Consider the following 27,813-nt stretch of genomic DNA (forward strand, 5'->3'; position numbering starts at 1 on the left):
ACACGTCCGCACCATTTCCCAGAGTGCCAACAAGCGTTTTATTAATCACGAGGGTCCACTTGATGAGTCCAGCATGGTGGTTTGCTTTCATACCAAAAATCCCACGGGACTTATCATGCTCCCTGACGAGACCAACCGGTTCGGGAAAAACTTGAGCCAAAAACTTTCTCTCGCTGACTGATCCTCCAGGTGGGAAACAATTGCAGCAATTTATTAAACAATATTCACGGTCGCAGATTTTTTTTTTTTAAACTCGAAAATCGACTGATATAAATTAAGCAACAAGAGCAGGAAGAAAAAAAAATTGAACAAAACGATGTGAAATTTTTTTTTTTTAATTTCACTCTCGAAGCAACGAATTTTGAGACTTCCATCAGTGTTTGCGAGCACAACGGTGTCGGTCGCAGCAGCAGAGTCGTTATGATGAAACCGGAACTTTGTCAGCTCCGCCAAAACTGATATCAGGCCATCTGTACAGATCGTTGAACGTTCGGAAACATTGTTTCGATATGAACACGTGATCTCGTCCATTGTGGAATTGGTCCAATCGCATTGAGGTGGGCGTGGCTCCAAAGAATGTTGACTCCTCCGTCGATGCCTCGCATGCACATCTATATTTATTTATATATTATCCGGATTTACATGTAGATTTATGTTCCCCAATCTCTCTCCTGTTAATTATTACCTCGTTCGTGAATCATTCACTTTGTGATGTTTGGTTCCTTCGCGCGCACAGTCGTTCGCACTCGTCGATCTGCCGCTGTCCTTCACTATCGGCATTCCCTCCGATCGGTGAGCGATTTACATTTAAAAATCGATGTCTGCTCAACACCGGAGAAGCTTCATTGTCGATGAGCGACGTTTAACATGTTTTAATCTCCGTTGTTGGAGCCTGTATTAACTGATGGTTGTTTGAACGTTTCGTGGTGGTTTGAAAGTTCCCCCTTCGGGGGGTTCGACTGTGCCACGACGCGTTTACCCGAATAGAAAACGGTCAACATTGGTGCGAGCGACCCAGCCGAGTACCCCCTCGCAATCCCTCACTAAGAACAAGTGGTGATCCTCCTCCTCCTCCTCTCCTCAATGAGGTTTTTATTCCTCCGCTGACTAAGTGGCCAGAGACATTGTTTACGGCTTGTCTGTCCCTCCGTCCCTCCGTCCCTCCGTCCCTCCGTCCCCCCGTCCCTCCTTCCCCCCGTCCCTCCGTCCCCCCGTCCCCCGTCCCTCCGTCCCCCGTCCCCCGTCCCTCCTTCCCCCGTCCCCCGTCCCTCCGTCCCTCCGTCCCCCCGTCCCTCCGTCCCCCGTCCCCCGTCCCTCCGTCCCCCCGTCCCTCCGTCTCCCCGTCCCTCCGTCTCCCCGTCCCTCCGTCTCCCCGTCCCTCCGTCTCCCCGTCCCTCCGTCTCCCCGTCCCTCCGTCTCCCCGTCCCTCCGTCTCCCCGTCCCTCCGTCTCCCCGTCCCTCCGTCCCTCCTTCCCCCCGTCCCTCCTTCCCCCCGTCCCTCCTTCCCTCCGTCTCCCCGTCCCTCCGTCCCTCCTTCCCTCCGTCCCTCCTTCCCTCCGTCCCTCCTTCCCTCCGTCCCTCCTTTCCTCCGTCCGTGCTGTCGAGCCCTCGCTCACCGAGTGATAAGTCGGGTTCAGTGAACCAATCACTCTTGTTCGGACGTGTCTGCATTTCCTTGTGCGACCGCTTGTCGGATTGTCACCAAATTTTTTCCACGTATTGATTTGCAGCTCCTGCCGCATGTATAGACCAAGAGCCCGGGGTACTTGGTTAGCTGGAAAGGTAACCAATTTTATTGCCTACCACAGTGTCCCATGTCCATCCCTGGGTACAGAACTGAACAACTGGCATGCCCCCAGTGGTGGGTGTGGCCAGGGGGGCATTACTAACTTACCCCAAAGTTGATCTCGATCAGCTTTGTATGGTAACCCATAAAATATCACTTATATCGCCCAAATATCATCCTAAGTACATAACTTGGCTAATGCCAGTCATTTTCTATGGTGGGGTACCCCCTCCAGTCATCAATATATGACGCTTCAAAGTTGATCGAGATCAGCTCATGAGGTAACCTCTTGGAATCTGTTACAAAATGTTCAGTAGGAACCCATGTATTATGAATGTTCATTACCAGTGGTTTCCATTGGTGGGTTACCCCTACCAGTTGCCCTGAAAGTTGCCCCTCCCTGGATTGACCGAGATCAGCTCATGAGATAACCTCTTGGAATCTATTACAAAATGTTCAGTCGGAACCCATGTATTATGAATGTTCATTACCAGTGGTTTCCATTGGTGGGTTACCCCTGCCAGTTGCCCCTCCCTGGATTGCCCAAGATCTGGAGGATTCTTGGTCTTTGTGGGGTGCCACCAAAACTGATTGATCTGATGTCTGAACTCTTCTCTGGTACTGAGAGTGCTGTGAAGTGTGGTGGTACCATCTCAGACTTATTTCCAGTTGTTACTGGAGTTCGTCAGGGATGTGTACTTGCCCCCACACTTTTCAGCACTTGTATGGACTGGATTTTAGGGAGGATGTCGGAGAGATCAAGTTGCGGTGCATCGTTTGAGAATGTCAAGATCTCGGACCTTGACTTTGCAGATGATGCAGTCATCTTTGTGGAGACTTCAGACATCCTTTTGGGGGCCCTCGAGGTGCTGAATGAGGAGTTGGAGCCGCTGGGATTACGGGTTTCTTGGGTCAAAACTAAGATCCAGGCTTTCACTGACATCTTGGATGCTGCTGTCCTGTCTGTGTCTGTTTGTGGTGAGGATGTTGAGGTCGTGGAGAGATTCACTTACCTTGGCAGTGATATTCATGTCTCTGCTGGCTGTGAGTCAGAGGTCAATAGACGTCTGGGTCTGGCCTGGGGAGTCATGGATTCACTGGATCATGGGGTGTGGTGCTGCCGGTACTTGTGCGGGAGGACGAAAGTCCGAGTCTTCAGGTCCTTGGTACTTCCAGTCTTGCTCTATGGATGCGAGACTTGGACTCTGACCAAGGATTTGAGACTGAGACTTAATTCCTTTGGTACCAGGTCTCTTCGGAGAATCCTTGGCTATCGCTGGTCGGATTTTGTGTCCAACGAGCAGCTGCTGAGAGAGACTCGGATGAGATTTGTTACCTGCATAGTCCGTGAGCGTCAGTTGCGGCTGTATGGACATGTGACTCATTTTCCTGACGCTGATCCTGCTCACCAGATTCTCTCTGCGGGGGAGTCTCGTGAGTGGAGGAGGCCAGTGGGCCGACCACGTGCCTCGTGGTTGCAGCAGGTTGACCATCTAATGGAGATGGGGATGGGCCTGGCATCTGCCTGGGGGATGGCCAGACGGAGGCCCTTGGAGTAGCGGCGGAAACGCAGCGACGCGCTGTTCTGGCACATGCTCCCACACCTGACCTGACCTGACCCCAAAAAAATTGTTTGAGAAAATTTTGTTTTTTTGCATTTTTACATGTTTTAAGTGAGTTCCAACCCCCCCCCCCCAAAAAAAAAAAATTGTTTGAGGAAAAAAAATGTTTGCAACTTTTTTTTCAACCAAATTTCGATTTTTTTTTTTTTTTTTTTTTTTTTTGCATTTCTACATGTTTTAATTGATTTCCAACCCCCCCTCGCCCCCCCTCAAAAAAAATGTTGGAGAAAAGAACGATAACTCTGTCAGCACTGTTGACGTCACATTTAATGAATAAGATATAAGGTTCACTTGAGTGACCCAGCAGTATTGGCGGCAGAGGTTTTGCACTCTCGCGAGTGCTCCCCCTCTAGTTCATTACTGGAATTCTTTTTATATTGGGGTTGATACCTTTAAAACCAAGATAAGTAATTTTGAATATGCTTTTCAGTCCTGAACACTTGTTAACCGTCTGAATTCGGAGCCACGGACGACATAATATTTACATTCATTTGTTCTTCCCAGTACTGTATTACGTAAATTAAAAATTCAAGCCAAGATGATCCTCTTAAACTGGGTCGATCTTGCATGCCAATGTGCTCCATGGCAACATACAAAAACCATTTTTAGAGTTATTAGTAGTAATCATATGAAATATCAAGATTTCATCTTGGAAGGAAAGCGTCCACTTTTCGATATTAAGAGCGAAGGTGAAGGGCGAAATCACCCGCACATGTCAATTTCTTCACTGTCAGAATCAGAGTCTCCTCTCCATGCATCGACTTCACTATCGCTATCACTTTGTTCTTCATCACAGTCCTGTTGATCTATTCCATCGCCAGCTGATGTCACGTTATCCCCTTCCACTGAATCTGTGAATAAACAGTCTGGAAGTTCTGACCCTTCAAAACAGATTGGCTGCAGTATACCCTCGTTTTCTTTTGTATACCCTCGTCCACAACATAGAGATGTATTGGGATCTTCGGATTTTCATCTCCAGAGTCCTTCGACAAGGTGGCAGCAATGCACAGTCCAGCTTCTTCACATTGCCAAGGGGTTTTTCCTGAAAATTGAATGAGACATTCGTTATGACATGATTGACTAGGCGACCTGAAACCTACATAACTAAAAATATTTCAAATACATGTACTTCAAAAGTTTTACTTTACCTTATCAACTTTTCCAGTCATTTCAATAAGTTTCTTGTGTCTTGCCTCATCCACATCTCGATCTTGGTTTGGGCATACATACGGCAGACGAACTCTGAAGCCACATCAACATCATCTAATTGCTCCCCCATACTGGTGAATAGATTGATGAACTGCAACGATTCATCTTTCTTAAGGATTTGGAGTGGCTTGACTTTTCCTTTCCTGAAAGATACCGAAACCTCAGAATCAAGTAAACCCAAGTAAGATTAATGGTAATTTCTTCATAATTTGGACCATTTTATGGCATTACATTTAGAGATGTGTCTTTTACAACCAAAAATTTAATGGATTGCTGTACGTATTTCAATGCTATTTCATCACCGACCGTTTCATAGACCATTGGAATTGAAATGGCGCATGGAGTCACGACCTACCTGTAAAAGGCTGATGTGAAGTCGCATCCTGTGAACGCATGGTATCCTGGAAGAGCTCGGGGCAGTCCAGGTCTGGTTTCTTCCAATACAACAGCAATGTTGGAGACGTTTATGTATCTGCGACTATTTCCCATGCCACAGTCCATGATAATGTTCATCCTCGCCCGGATCTCTGGACATTGCCTTCCAAGCAAACCGATGAGGATGATCAACACATCTGTATCTGTTGCCCTAATGATGACATTCCTTTCTGTGATATTGGCTGCATGGAAAGCTCTCGACGTGTCTGCTTCTTCATGGTCACCTTGATATTCTGTTGGCTTAGTGACAGTGATGTGGTTGCTTTCATCTGGCATGTAGCGTTGACATTGTACTTCATGGGGGTGCCAGTTGCCCTGAAAGTTGTTAACCTCCGCCATCGAAGATGGACGGAGGTTACTGTTTTCACCCCTGTCTGTTTGCGACTTACGAAATCTAAAGATTTCGTAAGTATATTGATGACTTCCGTCATCTGTTTGTGTGTTTGTTTGTTACTTACGAAATCTAAGGATTTCGTAAGTTTATTGATCAGTTCTGTTTCTGTTTGTTTGTGTGTTTGTTTGTTTGTTTGTAGGCACAATAACTCGAGAACGGAAGAAGCTACCAATGTCAAATTACACCACGTGATTCAGGAGGGTGGTGGCTAGCGCTGATTAGATTTTGGTCAAAATCGGTCAAAGGTCCAGGTCACAGTGAGATCAAACATCCAAAAAATGATAACTCGAGAACGGAAGAAGCTACCAATGTCAAATTACACCACGTGATTCAGGAGGGTGGTGGCTAGCGCTGATTAGATTAGCCATTAGATTAGCCGAGAGGGGGGACGGGACGAGGGGGAAGCCGAGAGTGGGACGGGACGAGGGGGAAGCCGAGAGGGGGCGGGACGAGGGGGAAGCCGAGAGGGGGCGGGACGAGGGGGAAGCCGAGAGGGGGCGGGACGAGGGGGAAGCCGAGAGGGGGCGGGACGAGGGGGGCGGGACGAGGGGGAAGCCGAGAGGGGGGCGGGACGAGGGGGAAGCCGAGAGGGGGGCGGGACGAGGGGGAAGCCGAGAGGGGGCGGGACGAGGGGGAAGCCGAGAGGGGGCGGGACGAGGGGGAAGCCGAGAGGGGGGCGGGACGAGGGGGAAGCCGAGAGGGGGGCGGGACGAGGGGGGCGGGACGAGGGGGAAGCCGAGAGGGGGCGGGACGAGGGGGAAGCCGAGAGGGGGCGGGACGAGGGGGAAGCCGAGAGGGGGGCGGGACGAGGGGGAAGCCGAGAGGGGGGCGGGACGAGGGGGAAGCCGAGAGGGGGCGGGACGAGGGGGAAGCCGAGAGGGGGCGGGACGAGGGGGCGGGACGAGGGGAAGCCGAGAGGGGGCGGGACGAGGGGGAAGCCGAGAGGGGGGCGGGACGAGGGGGGCGGGACGAGGGGGAAGCCGAGAGGGGGGGCGGGACGAGGGGGGCGGGACGAGGGGGAAGCCGAGAGGGGGGGCGGGACGAGGGGGGAGCCGAGAGGAGGGGGAAGCCGAGAGGGGCAGGCTGAGGAAGGTTTGAGTGGGCAGGGCAACGAGAAGTGTGGTAAGAAGGAACCTTTGAGGGAGTGGGGTGAAGGGGGAGCTTGGAGATGATGGGGTGATGTGGAAGCTTTGAAAGGATGGGGTGAGGGAATGATGGGACATGTTATGGAAGGATGCTGAATAGGGTGACACAATGAAAGGGTCGACTTGGAAGGACATGGTCTTGTACGAGATGTGGGGGATGGTACTGATATGGAGGGGTTTGACACCCGAAAATAACATGAAGAGGATTTGATTGTGGTGAGGAGACAACCTTTGCAAGCTGGACTTCTCAAGATACCTACTCTATAGTTAGCATTCTGAGATAAAAAAAATCATGGGATGTGTCGAAGTAATTTTTGTTGAAAACACGGAGGAAGATCGTGCTTTCGGAACTGGAGGAAGGGGTATGTTCCAGGCGCTTCGGTGAGACAAGTTTGTGAAATATGCCTTGTCAAGAAGAGGAGGAATCAATTCTGATGAAGAAGAAGAAGAGGAGGCATAATCTTGATGCAGAAGAAGAGCACGAGAGTTACTCATAATGGAGAAATGAGGAAAGTGAAGCATTTTAAAATGTTTTTCAAAGCTTTCAAAGGAATAAGTGTTTCTTTCAATGAATATATAGTTTGGAGACATTGAGGAAAGGTAGAGATAACGAATAAAGTGCAGGAAGTACAGTGCACACAGAATGAGATTGCGTTTTGGAATGAAAAATAGGTTTTTATTGTTTGTTTTTCTTTTTTTGAAGTGAGGAGGGGGAATCAGATGATGTTGAAGAGCCAGAAAGGACACAATTTCGTTTAAAAAAAGAAGTGGAATGAAATACAACCTCAAGACCGAGCCAATTTTGCTCGTCGGTTATCCGAGGAGTAGGCATGAGCTACACAAAAACAAATTCAACTGGAAGGGCACTTGGTTGAGCACAAACCTCTGCCATGCAATGCCTGATCCACGAGAACATATGAGGCCAATAATTTTTGAAATATCATCCTATATATCGTTTTTTGGCCCAAGTCTGGTGTTGGCGCAGTGGTTTGGGCAGCGGCTTGGGATCCAAAAGGTCCTGAGTTCAAGCCCCGTTGGACCACTGAATTAATACACCAGGGGGTTGACTCAGCCTGTCATCCTTCTGAGGTTGGCGAAATGAGTACCAGTGTACTGGGCCGGTGTATACCCCGGTTAAAATAGGTGTACCAGATCCCTGTGTCGCAAGAGGTGACCAGGGTTATGTCAGGAAGGGCATCCGGCGTAAAACATGTGCCAAATCACTATGCAGATCAAATGATCCGCTGTGGCAACCCCGAACGGGAGCAGCCTAAAGAAGAAGAAGAAGAGGAGATATCGTTTTTGGCCCGATCACTCAATGGTGAAGAATCACTTTAGGAATGAAATAATTCTCGTATCCGGATTCGCATCTTCACCAAAGTGGAATCGATTCTTCCTTGTCACACACCCAATCTGCCCACCAAGCTTCATTCAAATCTGTCCACAACTTTTTGAGATGTCGTGCTATATATCAGTTTCTCCCAATCTCTCAATGGTGAAGAATCGCTTAAAAAAAATTTTTATCAGATACAGATTTGGATCTTCACCAAAATTGAATCAATTCTTCCATGTCACACACCCAAGGTGTCCACTGCGTTTCGTCCGAATCCGTCCACAAGTTTTTGAGATATCATGCTATATTGTTGTGGGCCGGGGTTTGGTGGCGATAAACGACCATGAGGTGGAGCAGTGGAGTCGTCTCCCATCGAGCACCTGGAATTTAGGTCATGACTCTCGGATAAATCCGAGAGTTCACGGGTCACTTAAGGACCGTCGTCGCCAATATTTTGACGGCGTGAGGTAGGGTCCACTTGTCTTTATCCAATTTACCTAAGTATTCACGCCATCCAACTACCGGGGAAACCACACCCTCGGCCAAATTTGTCCGAAACGAGTCGCTATCACCGACTCGGATCTGGCGTAACTGAGCGGAAGTTACCAAAGCCACGCTGGACCAAATGAACAATTTATGGCACGAATGGCCTTACAAATTCGCAATACGCACCCATGCGAGGCCAATGGAGGAAAGCACAGAAAACGAGCTGGTACATTTAACACGGGTTTATTTTACAAAGAATAATCGGGGAGGGAGACAGAGCAGAGTTATCACAAATAAAGAAATGCAATGTACAAGCAAAGGAAAGCACTTGCGCAATTTCTACTTGCAGACGGGGCCCATGGACACACACACACACACACACACACACACACACACACACACACACACACACACACACACACACACACACACACACACACACACACACACACGAAAATGGACCTCAATGGGTCTTTCGTCGTTGGAGCTGGGCCGGGGTACCTGTCCCGCCTCGTGCAGTCACACCGACCCGAACCACCACGGTGGGACTCGAACCCATGGCCCAAAGTCCACAGTCCACGTCCCTGGCAGCTTGACCGGGTCGAGTGAGGGTGGTGTCGTTGTTGTTGTTGTTGATGAGGATGTAATAAACCTGACTATAAAATAACTCGTAGCCCACACATGTAATTCCCATTAGACAAAGGGGATGGATTCGAACTAGAAACACATACTTATCGAAATAACTGAACTACGGTGACTACTGACTGTCTGTGTGCAGATGGCTTCCAAATCCTTAACAACATATCATTTTGGCCCTATCTCTCAATGGTGAAGAATCGCTTTAAAAATTCTAGTAGTCGGATCCAGATCTGGATCTTCAACAAAATCTAATCAATTCGTCCTTGTCACACACCGAACCCGTTCACAAAATCTCATCAGAATCCGTCCACAACTTTTTAAGATATCCTGCACACAGACAAACAGGGGGGGGGGGACATAACCTCCTTCAATAGCACAACAAGGTGTGATTTAACACAAGGTACGTACAAATAATATAGCACAAGAAGGTTCGCTTGAACACGGAAAATTGGGCGTAAACACAACCAACGACACTGGGACGAAAAGATAAGCGAAAAACACGATGGATCCAGTTCAGAAAACTTGACTTTGAGGTGGAAGGAGCAGTTGCAGATTTCACCGACATGTGGAACAACCCCAAACCGGATATCAAAATCTGCAGTATTTTGCAAGAGTATGCGGTGGTAACATGTATTCATATATGAACCAGATGTGCTATATAATGGTCATGTTGTTTTTTGTGAGTTTCAAAGCAAAATGGTGCTGGATCGGACACTGTAACCATTACCTGTGTCGCCGTGATTACGGGTCTCGCTGCACGGCGAGCTCTTGGTGGTGTGGCTTACTCTGGGTTAACTCTGTTTGACTGTGGTTGTGGTGGTAGTTGTTTGTGTGCTCCTTCCGTATATATGTATAATTTTTTTCTGTTGCTTTGAGAAATATTACGACATATAATTTTGTGTGTTCTTACTTAACATGTACTTCTAAAATCCAGAGGGTTCCTGCTTTTGAAGAATAATGTTTCCATTTGAACTACTGCATGAAGAAACCAATACCGCTTCTTCAAAATAGGAAAGTGGCTTTTTTACGGTTAACTATGTGTTTAAACAAACAAATTTTCTTCCAAGTATATTATTTGATTTCCAACCAAGAAATTGATTACGGTAAACCCTCACCATTCGTGCTTATGGGGCTACGTCTCTGAGATAGCCGTGAATGGTGAAACTGTGAATATTGATACGAAAGGTTTCTCGGAAAAAGGGGGATAGGTTGCCAATGCACAAAAATAACCATATTTTGACGACAATAAATGATGTAAATGTGATTTCTCTATACTGTATTTATGTATTATGTAAAACAAATGTAACTGAAAAACTAAAAGCCTTTTACGAAATGTACAGTGACCTACAAAAGTATTCACCCCCATCCAAAGTTTTCACCTTTTGATGCCACCTGAGCTTGTTTCATGATGCTTTTAAATCAAACTTGAGACACTGAATCTTCACAAACTACTCCAATGTGATAAAGCTAGAAAATGCAGATAAAATGTGAACAAGTCAGATTAACAGAGAAAATAAACCAATGTCACCCGCAGGGTGACCCATATCTTGCCAAAAGGTGACCACGTGTGACTTCTTTAAGGTCACACTGAGGTGAACAGAGCTGCTATCCACCAGGAGCGACTCCTTGAGGAATATCTGCCTACGAGAGATTCCGATGAGAATCGTTCTATAGAGTAACCATGAAAAATATGCTTTTGCCTCATAACGTCACGAAATGACGTCATAATCTCTCAAGCTTGACATATCTAGAAAGCACTCATCGAGGTGGTCAATTTGAGGTATTACACAATATGGTTCCTAAAACTTGAAAATTTGACCTTGGGGTCAAATATGTTTGACCTCAGGCGCTAACCATGAAGGTCAAGGCCAATCGCCACCAAAAATTAATCAGCTGAGTGCCAGACCATGAACTATATTCCCATGAAGTTTGAAGACGATCCGATCAAAATTACTCAAAAAATAAGGGTTTTGTCGACTCCCCTGATTTGCGACAGTGACCTTGACCTTTGACCTTGACCTTCAAAATTTTATGCGCTGAAAGGGACCTCTATAGGCTTCTGATATGCGAAGTTACAAAAAGTTCCAATGATAACTGTGCTCTGCAGAATTTTTTATACGTGATTACAGACAAACAAACAAACAAAAAAAACATACAAGCTGACTAACATATCTTGCAAAACTTCGTTTTGGCAAGATAATAAGATGATTCTCAGTTGCATAAATATTCAAACACTTTGACTAATTAACCCCAAATCACTTCAGAAGCAAATTTTTTGTTTGAATGGTTAAAAAAATAAGTGTAATCGTTTTCACCTGTATGTAATCAGTGGTTTAACTTAAAAATTAAGCTCCCCAAAAGAGTTTTATGGTGCAACTCACTTGGTCAGACAACAAAGAAAACATGAAGACCAAGGGGCTTTCCAAATAATTCAAACATAAAGTGGTGGAAAAGCACCTTTCAGGAGAGGGTTTTAATAAGATTTGAGTCGCTCATTATCCCTTTGAGTACGGTGAAATCCACTCATGAAGAATTGGAAGACGTATTATACCACCCAGACTCTACCCAAATCAGGCCCCCTAAAATGCTGTATTACAACAGGAAGAGTAAAAGAGAGAGCAGAGGAGAGAGACAGATGTAAAAACTGAGGGAACAGATATAGAGTAAATTCCCTGTTTGGAATCATGATGTATCTTATCTGTCTGATCGAATTCATTTGTAGCGGTCCTTTCCCTCCATCAACCAGATAGCATCCGTTCACTCGTCGAACGTAACTGATGTGTTTTCCATCTAACAGAGGCAGGACCTAAATGGGGTGGAGCTGAGAGTGAGGGACGGGAGGTTTGGTGCACGGCTTAACGTGAAAGACGCTCTCACTCTTGTTTTTCTTGTTTGCTATATTTGGAGTGTTAATAAGTTATTATACACTTCATCTGCAAGTGTCACCACCAAAGTGGTGACCCCGACATGATTTCTTTGACCACGATGACAAACTGCGATCCTGCCGTGGGCGACCTGGTTTCACTTTTGGCTGCCACCATTTTGGGCGCAGGATCCAGCATTGTGGTTTTACACAAGTGGGGGCAACCTTCAGAAACTATGGAATTAGAGGGCAACAAATGATGTTCGATCATGTCCTGCAGGCTTTGCCACCAAAAGATGATGCACGTAAGTGATGTCATCCGTCAACCGCCGAGTGATAAATACGACGTCCTCATCGTTGCCTTCATATCTAGGTTCTCCGACTGCAAATTGTGACGTTTTGAACAAGTGATACACCACCTCGAGTTGGGTGAATCCAAGCCATCTCATTTGCTTTGCCAGATCCAACAAATATTATAATCCTCGGTTTATACGTCGGGTGTGTTTTTATCCCCTGCCGCGTGGCGGAGGGGGGGATATTGTTGTCACCCGGGTCGTCCGTCCGTCCGTCCAGCTGGCTGGGCGTCAACATTTATAGCTGTGAGTGCGATAACTCATAAACTGTATCGCCGTATCCATTTGAAATTTGGGTCACACATGTACCACCTGAAAATGAAGAACCCTATTGATTTTGGGTGTGGCCAGATCCAAGATGGCCGACTGGGGTGGCCATCTTGAAGAAAATGTTTTTTGTAATTAATGGAAAATCGCTTATCTGATTTCAATTATTTTTGGTTACTACGTTCCTCACCCCTGGGGAACGTTTTTGAGATGATGACCAAATGGTGTCTTGTTTCCAATTCACCTCCCTCATTATCTGGAATATGTATGACCTTTTTCATTCAATGGCGGGGGATTCCCCATCTCTGATGGTTTATGTTTTCTCTAAATTACCACACCAAGAACGTTGCTCATGCCAACTTGGAACTGACACAATTTGCTGTAACGGCCGATGCAGTTCTGGAGGCCAACATGGCTATGTCGGCAGGTCGACTCTCTCCAGCTACAGTTGACTGACCACATGCAACGGCTGCACGGCAATTTTTTTTTGTCCTCCAACAAACGACGGCACCAACGATACTGCCATCGCCAATGCAGGTCCATGTTCAAACCTCGGATGGAAAGATCAGATTGTGACGATAGTCCGTAATGAATTTCAGATCTACAAAGCGGGCAGCGGGGGATTGGCTAACAGTCACCAACGGACGGGCAATACCCCTCAACACAGTAACAATTCGGACTGGTGTTGGTATCACTACCGATTCGCCAGTGCCACACTGAAATGCCACCCTCCATGTGCCTGGCCTTTCAACGAACAGGCCAGTTGCCAGTAGTGGCTCCAGCAACTATGGCCAACACCACTGGGCGGTTGTTGTATGTGACTGAGCGATCCAGTAAACAACGATACCTCGTCGATAGTGGAGCGAACGTATCTGTGGTACCTGCTGCACCCGCTGACCGTTGTTACAGTCTTCCAGGACCACCTCTAGTCACAGTTAATGGCAGCCCGATTGCCACATTTCGGAGATGACAACTTACCCTCGACATTGAGTTACATTGCCACTTTACCTTTATGTTCGTCATTGCACAAGTACAACAACGAATCGTTGGCGCTGATTTCCTCTGCGAGTTTGCACTCTTTGTCGATTTAAAGAACAACTGCCTCCTTGACTCGACCACATTGGCTACTGTCCAAACTGGGGTCATGGTGCAAGGAGCTCCACAGCGATCTTTCATCAACAACAGGTGTGAATTTTTGGACTTGTGGTCTGCGTTCCCAACCTGCACAGCACCACAGATCAGGCAGACATGCCATTCACACCTTGTACAACATCATGTGGAGGCCCGTGGACCAATGGTGTTTGCCCAAGCTCATCGGTTTTGCCCGACTTTCTTCATGGCTGCCAAAGCCGAATTCAACACCCTTCTCCAACTCGAGCAATTATGTGTCACTATTGCACATTGTGCAGACGAAGAATGGTGAGTGGTGTCCATGCGACGATTACCGTGCACTCAACAATGCCACCATCCCTGACCTTTACCCTATCCCACACATCCATGATTTCTCCTCGATGCTGGCAGGGGCCAAAGTGTTTTCAAAGATCGATCTGGTGAAGACTTATCACGAGATCTCCATGGCGGAGTTGGACATTCTGAAATCGGCCATCGTCCCACCTTTCGGCCTTTTCAAATACACGAGAATGCCATATGGATTGCGCAATGCCGCGCAGAGCTTCCAACGCTTCATGGATGAGGTCTGCCGAGGCCTGGACTTCATTTTCATCTACCTGGATGACATACTAGTCACCAGCCATTCCACTGAAAAACATTCCCAGCATCTCCATGCCCTTTTCCAACGGCTTCTCGACTAAAGCCTCACCGTCATTCCCGATAAGTGTGAGCTCGGACGGACCGCCATCGACTTCCTCGGCCACCACGTGTTGGTCAGTGGATTGCAGCCTCTCCCAGACCAAGTCCATGCCATCAAAGAGTTCCCACGACCAATGACTCAGACAGCCCGAAGGGGAATACTTGGGATTGTTGAACTTCTATCGACAGTTTGTGCCACACTGTTCCCACATACTGCAACCACTGCACAACCAGCTGTTGCCAAAGCGAATTTTGGTGCTCGAGTGGCCTTATGCCTGTGAGAAGATTTTTACAAGATCGAAAGAAGCCCTTGCTGCAGCTAGATTGCTGACATTCCCATGACCTGATGCACCCACCAGCATCACCCTGGACGTTTCGGACCATGCGGTGGGTGGAGTCCTGCAGCAATTTGTGGATGCTGATTGGAGACCGATAGCATTCGTCTCTCGCAAACTTATGCCTGCCGAGACTCGCGACAGCACCTTTGATAAAGAACTGCTCGCCATCTATCTAACTGTGAAACACTTCCAGTATTTTTTAGAAGGTCGAGATTTCTGCGTGTTAACAGACCACAAGCCACTTACCAGAAAGATGCACAATAGCAAAAATTACTCGCCACATCAGACTCAACACATGTCCATCGCAGAGTTCACACTGGATATCCGACATATTGAAGGACGTGACAACATGGTGGCGGACGCTCTATCCCGTTGTGGCATCAGTGCAGTTGAGGAGACGATTGACATGCGGCGGATGGCACTGGCACAACCAAAGATGACATGGTTCAGGCATTGCCGACCACAAATAGCACCATGAAACTGGAAGATGTTCCTTTGCCAGGTAGTGAAGTCACCCTCTGTGACATCTCCATAGGAGCCATTCGACCGATTTGTGCCCAGAGCTTTCCGCCAACTTTTTTCGACACTCTCCCCAAACTGTCACAACACCGCCTCATATCGACACGTTTTGTATGGAGTCACATGCACAATGATATACGGATGTGGACACGTTTCTGTCTTGCTTGGCAAACTTCCAAAATACACCACCATGTGGCAGCTCCTTTACAACCCTTTAATGAGCCATCAGATCGTTTTGATTGCATGCACGTCGACATTGTAGGCCCACTGCCACCTTCACGAGGATTTCAATACTTGTTCACATGCGTGGATGGCCCGAGGTGATACCCATGGTTATCATGACGACGCAAGACTGTGCCCATGCATTCCTCTCTGTTTGGGTGTCCCATTTCGGTGTTCCTTCTACCATTGTCTCAGATGAGGGACGTCGATTCGAGTCCAGCCTCTGGAGTTCCTTCAATCATCGACTTGGCACAGACCGACACAGGACTACGGCTTACCACCCGCAGGAAAACGGCATGGTCGAACGTTTTCACTGCCAGCTTAAGGATGCACTCCGTGCACGTCTGGACAGTCCCAATTGGGCAGGCGAACTTCCCATCGTACTCCTCGGACTTAGTTCCATGGTCAAGGAGGATCTCAACTGCACGGCGGCAGAATTGATCTCTGGTCGGCCACTACGACTGTATGGCGAGTTGGTAACACCATCAAGTACACCATCGTTTGTGCCAGATGATTTCGTACACCGCCTCCGCAGCCGTATGATGCAGTTACTGGTGCGTCCTGCTTGACATGGCCAACACAAGGTGCACATGCCTGTCTCTCTCACTACCGCCACGCATGTATTTGTGAAGCATGATGTGGTCCACACGCCATTACAAAGACCTTGTGATGGACCTTTCAGTGCAATAAGCAGAAATAATAAAAACCTTTGTGATAGATTGCTGTAGTCTTCATGAAACGGTCTCAGTTGACCGACTCGTACCAGCTTTCCTTGAAGAGCCATCGACACAATATGGTACACCTGCACCACCCCTGTCCACAGCTACTACCCCACCATCGAGGACCACGCACCGGAGGCGAGCTGTACGGCCACCGGCCCACTTGCGGGATTTTATCACGAACATTAAACCAACAGAGTTATTTGCGTTTATTATCAAGGCGATAATGGAATTATAAAATCTCGAGTGTTTTGGTTGTGAAAACAACCGGAACGATACTGCAATCAATCCAAATTCAGATGAGTGTAGTAAAAGTTTTGGACAGTATAAATTCACCTTTCCTGAGTGGAAACAAAATGGTGAATGGTGCCAACACTGATATTGCGTGTGTTCCCTTTCAATGATGGACGTGACGTCACTTCCTTCATGACGGAGAAATAATTACTGTGTGTGTGTGTGTGTGTGTGTGTGTGTGTGTGTGTGTGTGTGTGTGTGTGTGTGTGTGTGTGTGTGTGTGTGTGTGTGTGTGTGTGTGTGTGTGTGTGTGTGTGTGTGTGTGTGTGTGTGTGTCCATGGGGGGAATATCGTTCACCATCCGCTGCTGCCAGTGAGGGCCGAACGTACATAACATTATTATTGTGATTATTTTCGCGTGAAGTCTGCTCTGTGTCCGCTTTTGGAAGTTGCTTGTTTATTTGCTGAACCACACCTCTCCCCTATCTCTGCACAACACACCCCAATAAATCCTGATCGTGCCACATGCCATTCCTCGCCCATTGTAATAAATCATTATGAGGAGTGTTCCCTGTTCGTCTTTTTATTTTCTTCCATTGATCCAGCATGGTCCGAATCTTACATTAGCCGGGACTTTTTTCCCAATGATCCGTTCCTTTTAGCCAGAACATCCTTGGCAGTGTCGCTTGGCTGCACCGATCTGGTTTGGACAAGGCGTACCGAGGGCGTGTTTCCCGTTAATTGAATCACGTGATTAATTAGGTAACCAGATTATCCCATAGACGGGAGGACCCGAGGTCACGCGGTTGAGTTATTGGCGTCCACGGTCGGTTAAGCGACCCACTGCGTCACGGAATTATCCGTGAGCGACGGCCTACAAGTCCGGGGAGTCTCGTGGGAGCCGAGATAGCTTCCCCCACCTCGTGGTCTTCTCACCCGACCCCCGGCCTGCAACAATATATATTTATATATATATATATATATTTTTTTTTACATATATATTTATATATGTATTTATTTAATTATTTATTTATATATATTTTTATATATATATATATATATATATATATATATATGTATTTATATGTGTATATATTTATATATATTGTTGCGGTGACGGGTACCTCAACGCCAGCTTGTCACTCAGGGGGATTCGTCCCCGGTCGAGCCGGACGTGGGACCACCGCTCACAATTAACGTTGTGGTACGGTGGGTTGTTTTAAAACCACGAACGCGCCACCCTGTCAACCACGAGTTCCAGTGTCCGCCGTCTAATTATTCCGTTTAACTTGAGGTCACGTGGTTACCTGAGCGGGGAGTGCGCCCTCGGCAAAGCACCAATATTATCTGATTAGATTCTAATTAGGGCGGCCGAGCTTTTTAACCGCTGGTGCATGCCGCTGATTTTTTTGGTCAAATCTGTGGTAATTACCTCCCAGTCTATCTCGGTTCGGACAATGCTAGACCAATAGAAGGAAAGGACAAACATGGACAGGTTGGAAATCGACAAATCATTTATTAATAAAATAAATAAAAAGAACTTTTTATTTGCTGAGGTAAATAAAGAATTTCAAAGCAAAATCGATCAAAATGCCAGGAAAGAGACATAGAGCAGATGCTTATCAGGGGTTGACTTACTTACAGCTTAACACAGACAAGGGTACCCAGCAGATTCGGGGGGGGGGGGGAGATTCGTCTTGCTCACCAGAAAGTCGTCTGTGAAGCAAAAACGTCCTGAAAATGCGTCTGTGCGTGTCACGTCCATCGCCAGCATGCATACCAGCTTTGCTGTGCACCCTCTCGCGGGGCAGCCTTGAACGCCAAATGACGTCTGGAGGGCACCGAGATCGTCCGTCGTGGGTTTAGACCCGGGTGTTGCTGGTGATCGACCCGAGCCTCACTTGTTGGTGGCAATGCTCACACCCACACGCTCGCTTGCCGAAGCACTGGAAGGGCGAATTGTCTCTTCGGCGCTGGTTAGACACCCACTTCTTGGTCGCTTCTCTCGCCCTTTGCTTTTTCCTCTCTGGACTTTTTATCCTCAGACTTTTTCCTCCTCAGAACGTATCTCTTTCTCTTCAGAACGCCTCTCTCCTCTCAAAACGTCCCTCTTTCGCTTTTTCCTCACTTTTTGATATCTCAGAACCTCTCTCCTCACAGAACCTCTCTCCTCACAGAACGTCTCTCTCCACAGAACGCACCTCACTCTTTCTCTCGCTCGTTTTTATATCCCCGGGCCATCTCCACGGGGTGCCGTCTGCCCCAAGCTCACCCCGCCCCACCATGGCATGGTTACCATGACGACCCGTGCGCCCTCAAAAAAGGCGGGCATCTGAGCTCGAGAAAGAATGCCGCTGAGGAAAAATGAGGGCGGGCTTCAGAGCTCGTGAATAGAAAGAAATGTGTGTGAACGTGTCTGTCGTAAAGAAAAAAGCTTCCCATAAGAGAGGGGATCTATCCTTTACCCTTCTTAATGCATCACATTTAAAATCCCATCAGACATGGGGATGGGGCTAATCTGAACATGCATTTCAGGAAATAACTGTCTGAGGACCTGGATGTGTGGATGGATTCATCAGACCGGATTCTGAAATCCATAACAATATATATATATATATATATATATATATATATATATATATATATATATATGTATATATGTATATATATGTATATATATATATATATATATATATATATATGTATATATATATATATATATATATATATATATATATATATATATGTATATGTATATGTATATATCTATAATACATTATAGGATGAAATTAATAAAGTAAACTTTGCACTATTCAGTCGTGAATTTGTTGCTGTCATTTCCTGCTTAGTTCATCATTGTGTTGTTACGTGAGCAGTGCTGTGGCCAACTGTACCTATCGACACAGTTTAGATCGAGGCCATGCTTCACCTATACGATCGATTTACATACGCTTGATGCAATGCAAACTTATCTGGGACCCATCCGATTTTTTGCCAAAATGCCGAGTTGGGTCCAAACCGATTTTATGCAGGGTCCAAAGATTTATTTTGCTTGTTTTTGAAAATTTTTGTACAATTGTGCTATAAAAATGTTTGAGTATTTTATACAGTATTAATATTTGTTGTTTAATGTGGAATTCCAGAATACCTTTAAAGCATCTTTTAAGGTTTGGAAATAAGTGACATTTGTCGGATGGCAATGGGGTCGATGTGCCACTACTTTGTTCACTTGTATTTAGATAACACCATTGCATTGTGAAGCTCACTGTGCTTTAAATGCCTCTTTTGCTGTGTTTTTGTAGGCCTTATCATTTGTGCCTTGGAGGATGGCTTCCCAGTTCGCTAATGCAAGACGGATTGAAGGGCTGGACAAAAACATTTGGTTTGTATTGAGCAGAATTTAAGTGGAGGAATGATTTAGAAGTAAGTCTAAGCACAGAGAAGAAGGCAAATAAATGGTGAAATCATTGAGCTCATAAATTGCATAATCAGGCCTTTGTTCGACTTCTATTTTGTCTTCACAAATGATAACGAGAATGGCACTCGGCAGAGTGCATACCTCTGCCAGGCTGAACAGTTTACGTTTTGTATCCCAATGAAAGACCAGATCTGCATCTTGACCGTCACAAAAATCTAATCGGCTTGTTCTTGTCACCTACCCAACTCATTCACCAAGTTTTGTCATAACCCATCCACAGCTTTTTCAAAAAATGTGCTGTATATCGTCTTGGCCCTGTCTCTCAATCGTGAAGAATCGCATAAAAAAATTAAATATATATCTTATCCAGAGTTTCACCAAATTAGAATCAATTGTTCCTGATGAAACATCCAACCTCTCCACCAGGTTTCATCTGAATCCATCCATAAATTCTTGATACCCTGCTGACAGACGTACGGGGTGAAAATATAACCTCCGTCCACCGGTTAATAAGGCTACCAAATGGCTTTAAGCTTCCTCTACAAAACTTCTCTTGCATGCACCCACAGAAATGAGGATTATAAAATCAGAAAAAAAACAAACCTTGAGTTGTTAAAAAATCTCTATGCAGACAAAAATATATGGAATGCAATGAACTTGCAGGGTGGACACGTAATTGACCCGTCACAGCACCACCTCGATCTCGACGAGTCATTTGGAATGTAAAACTAATGGCTAAATTATAGCGTCAACAAAATAACGGTTGGCTATTTTGCATTTCAGTGTGGAGGTTTGTGTGTTTCAGGGTTGAATTCACGCAGCTGGCAGCTGATTACAAAGCTGTGAATATGGGCCAAGGATTCCCAGATATGCCTCCACCACAACATGTCACTGATGCTCTTGTTCATGCTTGCTCTGCTGAAAACTACAGATTTCACCAGTACACACGCAGCTTTGTAAGATGGTACTCATGACGTATGCATTTATTCCCTTATGAATATTTTTTTCAGAAATAAATCGACATGATGAGTAAGGTTTTGTCAGAATTACTTTGATGCAAGTGCACGAGGTGCCTGGTAGAGATAACTCTTGCCTTGTGATGCGTTGAGGAGGAGGATGAGGATGAGGATGAGGATATTAGCTGTATCTATCCAAGTAGAACGGCACTCATTAAGAGCGCATACCTCCGCTAGGCTGAAAAGTTTACATTTTGTATCCCACTGATAGGCCGGATCTGCATCCCGATCTTAACCAAAATCTTATCGGCTTGTTCTTGTCACCTACCAAATAATCTTCCAAGTTTTGTCATTCGTCCACAATTTTTTGAGATATCGTGCTGTATATCATTTTGACCCCATCTCTCATTGGTGATGAATCGCCAAGGAAAAAATATTCTCGGATCTGGATCCTGATCTTCAAAAAAGTTGAATCGATTTGTCCTTTTTACACACCCAACCTGTCCACCAAGTTTCGTCCGAATCCGTTCTTAACTTTTTGTGATATCCTGCTCACAGACAGACAGGGGTGAAAACGTAAGCTCCGTTCGCCTTCGGTGGTGGAGGTAATTCAAAGGCAGTACCTAATAGTTGGGCACACATTTCGTTGATAACCCCTGGTGGAGACGAGCAGTTGTGAGGGATGTTCAAAATATCATTAGAATGAGATAAAATAGTTCAAGACTCACTATATTTTTATTTATTTATTCAATATAATGTCCCTCAGTTGAAATGGTCTTGTTCAATTTGACCTTCAAACTGTTTATTCCATTAAAATGGGAAATTTCAGATTGCTTATTTTGCCACATTTTGGTTGCTCTGGTCATTTCCTCGACATCTACAAATCTGTGGTCACACATGTAAACTACAAATGTCAAAACGGATATAATCACTCGGGCACAGATGTGGGCTGCATGGCAGTCTATGATCCAGCAGCTCAAAGCTGCAGTCACGAATGCTAGTCTGCGCAATATGGGTCTTGTGCACAGGTGCTTTGTCATCAGGGAGCACACCTTTAGTCACCATCCCGTCACATTCTTCCATGATCGTCTGTGGCGATTTATTCATCCCCTCCCCCCCCCCCCCTTGAGGGTGTGATGATCTCTTGAGATTGCAGATTTGTGAAGCATCCAGTCAAGCAGCAGGATCAATATTTAGTTGCTACTTTAAGCACAGAACTAATGGTCTGTGTGTGCGACACAAAATAAAATAAACCACAAGATGGTCGATTTATCTGCGTTGAAAGATGAAAAGGTGCTGACATTTCAAGCTTTACCCTTTGTCTACATACAGGGTAAAGATTGAAACATCACCACCTTTTCATCTTTTACAATGGATAAATCTTGATATAGAGCAGGAGCTCGGTGACTTTTATTCAACATGGAAGGTGCAGATGTTTAAGGGTGCCAGTGGTGTAAAGTAGGGTTGGCAGATCCCAGTAACCCAATTCTTAAGTTGCGCCAGTGGTGGGTGTGGTAGGTGGCGCCACCCAAATCCAAGATGCCTGCCATCAATATAGGCTAAAACCAATATTGTCATACATCAAGTAATACGAGGCCGATTCCAATGATCGGTATGCATTCTGATAGTTTTGGGTGTGCCCAATCTAATGGAGAGGGTGTCATTATCATCCAAGGTCAATGTCATGAGATAAAGGTCAATATCACAGTTTTTGGTCAATTTTATGCCTGTTTGACCTTGACCCTTTGATTCAAGGTCAAATCTGATGACATGAAATGATTCCCCATACATGATTTCCCATTAGTGCCCAATACATACCTAAGCTCTCAGACAAGTATTTAAATAGTTATAGGCATATTAAAGTAAGCTATAAATAGATTTGCGATCACCCCCATTATGTCATGTGACAAATTTCTGACAAATTCAAGTGTCATGCAGAGTTCCAGCAACTTGGCAACAACAAATAAGGTGAGATTTTGAACATTTTAAAGACTTTCAACATGAAATAATGTTTTAATATAATGTATAACAGTACCAAGAACATGTATAACAAACAAAATGGAATGTTTTTATGAGGAAATAAGAAATCTAGTGCAAAATAGATCGGAAATTTGACTATTTTTGGACTAAACGGGGAATTCCTCCATTTATGGGAATGGGTCCCCCCCTCCCTTTTTTCAATAGTCCCTGTAATGTTTTAAATATTGGTCTGAGGGCTTGGGCATGTATTAGGCACTAATAGGAAATCATGTATGGGGAATCATTCATGTCATCAGATTTGACCTTGAATCTAAGGGTCAAGGTCAAACAGGCATAAAATTGACCAAAAACTGATATTGACCTTTATCTCATGACATTGACCATGGATGATAATGACACCCTCTCCATTAGATTGGACATACCCAAAACTATCAGAATGCATACCGATCATTGGAATCGGCCTCGTATTACTTGATGTATGACAATATTGGTTTTAGCCTATATCGAAACGGCCATCTTGGATTTGGGTGACGCCACCTACCACACCCACCACTGGCGCAACTTAAGAATTGGGTTACTGGGATCTGCCAACCCTACTCGACACCACTGGCACCCTTAAACATCTGCACCTTCCATGTTGAATAAAAGTCACCTAGCTCCTGGACGAATAGGACATCTTGGTCGGACCTCAGACATGTTCTGCTCAGAAGTGTTTGTGCATGATGGTGAACACGCTGTCTTGAGACATTTCAGTCAAATGGCTATTTTGGTTACAATGTGGTGGTTCTTCATTAATGAATGTTTAAAAAAAAAATGACTTTTTACAGCCATTTTTCCCTGCTGTGCAGGGGTTGGCTTTTTCTTGAGGCAATGTTTTGTGGCCGGATGCCCTTCCTGACACCAACCCTGGTCACCTCTTACGACACACAGGGATATGGTACACCTATTCTAACCGGGACCAGTACACTGGTACTCATTTCGCCGACCTCGGAAGGATGATAGGCTGAGTCAACCCCCTGGTGTTAATTCAGCAGCCAACGGGGCTTGAACTCAGGACCCTGGGATCCCAAGCCGCCACCCTAATCACTAAGCCAACACCAGGCTTCATTAATGAATGTTTAAAATTGCATAACAGCTTGTGGTTCGATTGAATCTGCCAGCTCTCCTGGCATGGGTCCATCTTCCACGGACTCGTATTCCCGCTTCAGTTCAGCCACCCATTTGGCTTTCAGCAAATAAGGGCGCACATTCTCCACCACATGTGGATTTCTTTGGAGCTGGTACCTTCTTTGCATAAACATTTCATCATACCTCGAAGCTCAATTTTAGCAAGATCCTTAATTGCATAATGTAGAAAATTTAAAGATTATTCTGTAAAACAATTGACTTCATATAATGAACCAAATGTGATATAACAAGCATACATGCAAGTTTATGAGTTACAAATAAACCGTCGCTTTAGCGTGCCAAAACATTTGTCGAACCTTCTGAATGCCGCGAATAAATGGTAAAGATTAGTCATCTCAAAATATTTATTCTGTCGACAGGGACATCCACGTCTGGTTACAGCCCTGGCAGAGCTGTATGGGAAGCTGCATGGCCGTACGCTCAACGCTTTCACCAATATCCTCGTGACCGTCGGAGGCTATGGCTCACTGTTCTGTGCTTTCCAAGGATTGATTGATCTTGGAGACGAGGTGGGATGATTTTTTGTTTGAAATAGGAATGTTGGGGATGGTGTTGAAGGGAAAGGAGTAATGCATGAAGTGCATAACGGTTTTAGAGTCAGGTCTAATTCTAAGGATACCTTATTCAAATCTGCTTTTCTGACTTGTCCCAATTAAGACGATATTTATCAATTTGCTTTAAGTATTGTTGCGGAAATCATACCGGCCAATCGGTGTTGATGTCCCGATCTGTATTGAGGGCCTATTCGCTCCTATACCTAGCTCAGCTTGGAGTGCCCAAGGCTGACCGGGCAGTGTGCCGGACTTCTCTCCATGCCAAGGACCCAAAATAGAGGTGTGAGCAAACACCTTGCCCAGCGGGAGCGTGAATTGCAGAAGGTGAAGGGGGTTGCTACCACAGAATGTGCTGTCCACCCTGCGGTGTCAGAACAACTCACTCCCAAGGATCTCCTCTCCAATAGAAGGCCTGTGGATGCCAGCAGCTCTGAACAACTGTGAGGAGCTCAATGAGGAACTGAAACTCAACTCAACTTTGGGCACCCTTTTTATGAGCTCAGGCCGATGCCCCACCCAGTGATGTCAACCAGCATCCCTGCTCGGTGTCGTTGGTCCCACCCCATGCCTCTCGACGTTGCCAGAATGTACTCGTCCCTGCAATTACAGCTAACCTCGTTCCACGCTCGGCCCACTCGGCCGCAGTTCTCCGAAAGGACATGCAGGACTTCTCCTCGCCATGTTCCCCGTCCCATCCCCATCCCTCTCCCTTCCACAGTTCACCTGTGTCTGTTCCCCAATGTTTTGTCCCTTCCACTCCCACCCCTCTTGTCTCATGCCTCCTTGCTGTGAGTTGTGTGTTAGCTCTCATACGAGCCTCGACCAAGGTATACAAAAAAAAAAAAAAAAAAAAAAAAAAGGACAGATTTACGGGGTTCTAACAGAGAAGCAGTTTTCGACGCAAACATTGGGAAGGGAGACGACATGCTTTCTATACGATAATCTATGCGTATTCCTATTACAGGTCATTTTACCTCACCTTGTGCTAAAACTTGCACAAAGGGAAATAACTCTTCTAATCTATACATTCCTAACCCCTCAAGGTCATTGATGCAACAACATGATGTTTTATCTGCACTGCATAACTTAGGTTTACAAACTCGATAAGATAATGAGCAGCAGCTTGAAGCATTTACTTGCTTGCACATATTGGCATGAAAAGAACAGTAAATTTTGGACATAAAATTTGTATTTTTGACGAAAAGGTGAAAACCTATGATTTTCCTAATGCATGGTATCTAAATTGATCATACATTAAGAATCAGGGTGCCTTTATGGGTTGGGCATGTGGAGTTCGTTTAAGGCTTTAGCACCGTATGTTTCATGTAGTTTTTAGGGCTTTTTGAACATTAGGAAGGATGTGTGTTGGGGTGAAGTTGGCTCGTGTGGCCCAGCCGAGAGGATGAGTCGAGTTATTTTAGCGTAATTGGGGTATGTTTGACCAATTCTGTGTCCCCCGAGTCTGATCGGGTGAGAGACTGGCAAGAGGGAGGCATTTTGGTTGTCCCCCACATTGACACGACTAGCTTGAGGCTTACTGTGTGCACTGTGGTGCATTTCTCCATCCCACACACCATTGGGGGGGGCTGGGGATGGGTGTGGGTGGGAGAGAAAGAAACTCTAACTCTCCCACATTCATCAAGCAGTGGACAAACCCTGCACTATGGCCACTTCAGATTGGGTGAATAAGGCGGCACGCCATTGGTCCACACTGCTCGGCAGGATCGATTGACCTATGTGTTAACACAGTCCTTCATTGCCCACTGATTGCCGAGCACTGATGTCAATGCATTGATGGTGGAGAAGGGGGTGATTGGCGGGGGGGGACCCTTAAAGGTGGGTGTACTTTAACCTCTCTTGAACGCTTTATCTGGCCACCCACTGACCTGGAGGTACGCTAAGCACCCAAGCTGCTCCGTTGTGAACTTTACCACCTTGAGCATCGTTCTGAGATGAGCTTCCCGCTTTAAAGCATCTCACATGCGCGTGAAAATGTGTGTATATGCACCATTAGCGTGGGTTTAGTTTTCATTTGATTTATTGCTCGTTTAATAATTGAGTCTTCGTGTCTTCGATTTCCTGCCTTGTGTCTCATGTCTCAATTGGGCCACCAGGATAGCTTTGGGGTATACACTCTTGCCTCTGTCTCGCCTTGGCTCTAATGTCGATCAAACGATATAAACTGTCATCCTCATGTTTCACAGACATGACAAAGCATCAATGTGTGCGCTGTCCCTCCAATGGACGTTAAACTAGGCAGCTCATCCGCCAGCATTAGGTGTTAGCTGTAAATCATCTCAGTGTGTTTTGCAAAGAGTAGTTGAGCTATTGGCAGCACCCTGGCCAAATTATAAATTCCTGCTCTAACTCACAGGGGGGAATTGATTTGAGGCACAGCCATGCTCCCAGCAATGATTTAACCAGCAACCCCAGGTTACATACGACATGGATGAATGCCTCTATTTGTGTGTTTATTCCCAAGTCTCACCATGTCAGGTTTCATCTTCCATTTTTACTGCGTTGACCAATTTTGGTTTTAATGAAAACCCCTGGATAGGAAATCAATTAATCAGCGTAATCCCACTTTGTTTGGCTAGTCACAGGTGTTTAGACTCGCCGTGTGAGAACATAAGTGCATCGTACAACTACTTGCTCAGGTGCCATGGCGTCCAAATTTAACCTTGAGCCAGCTGTCTGCAGGATTTTAATTTCCACTGTGTCCAGTTCCGTCTTAAATCGCCCGTGGTCTCGGGTGAGTGTCATACACGCGGCAATAAGTTAAATTTAACAGATCTCAAATATATGAAACTTCAACGTTTTTTCCTTCTGAAATGCACTGATTGTAATCCAACAATTTGAGTGTTGTATTAATTTAACTATTACTAGTCATGGCTCTTCAACACTTACTACTTTCCCACTACCATGATACAATGTATGTGATTGCACATGTCTGTGGAGGTTTCGGCCCCATTGGGATTGTTTTCTTATCTGCCCTCTGGGCTTGCAGTGCTTTTACCCAAGTTGTTGTTCCACTGCAGGTGATCATCATTGAACCATATTTTGACTGTTATGAGCCGATGGTCAAGATGGCTGGAGGAATTCCTGTGTTTGTACCACTGAGACCAGTGAGTTACCTTCGAAAATGGATTATCTTTGCTGAAAAAAAAAAAAAAAAATCTAATTTAAAACAGAATGGGCGGTTTAATTTTCAAATATCTATAAACACACTTCACATGATCATGGTCGAACAAACTTGATCTGAAGCTTGTGTGGCTTTATAACGAACAAGTTCTACCAAAGCGATGGTATTTACACTTGCAATGAAAATTATACATACAACTCCA

General features: G+C 45.6%; 1 protein-coding gene across 3 annotated transcripts in view; it reads left to right on the plus strand.

Annotated features, from left to right (window-relative positions):
* The first annotated feature begins 563 nt into the window (after positions 1–563).
* Positions 564–27,813, plus strand: part of KYAT3 (kynurenine aminotransferase 3) — a 55,818-nt gene continuing 28,568 nt past the window's right edge. For 2 of the 3 annotated variants that reach the window (XR_015061870.1, XM_085895968.1), the window contains exons 1-5: positions 564–792; positions 19,676–19,755; positions 20,597–20,747; positions 24,275–24,424; positions 27,508–27,594. Coding sequence is in view for 2 of the 3 variants with exons in the window: in XM_085895968.1 (XP_085752094.1) it covers positions 712–792; positions 19,676–19,755; positions 20,597–20,747; positions 24,275–24,424; positions 27,508–27,594 (549 nt within the window). In the remaining variant the exon portion in view is untranslated. Of the gene's footprint in view, positions 793–1,068; positions 1,089–19,675; positions 19,756–20,596; positions 20,748–24,274; positions 24,425–27,507; positions 27,595–27,813 lie in introns of those variants that run through there. The other variant, XM_085895977.1, reaches the window with a different exon arrangement.

Source organism: Eptatretus burgeri, chromosome 1 (genome assembly GCF_056783735.1).
Source record: "Eptatretus burgeri isolate ZD-2024b chromosome 1, Ebu_testis_v1, whole genome shotgun sequence".
NCBI classification, from domain to species: Eukaryota; Metazoa; Chordata; class Myxini; order Myxiniformes; family Myxinidae; genus Eptatretus; species Eptatretus burgeri.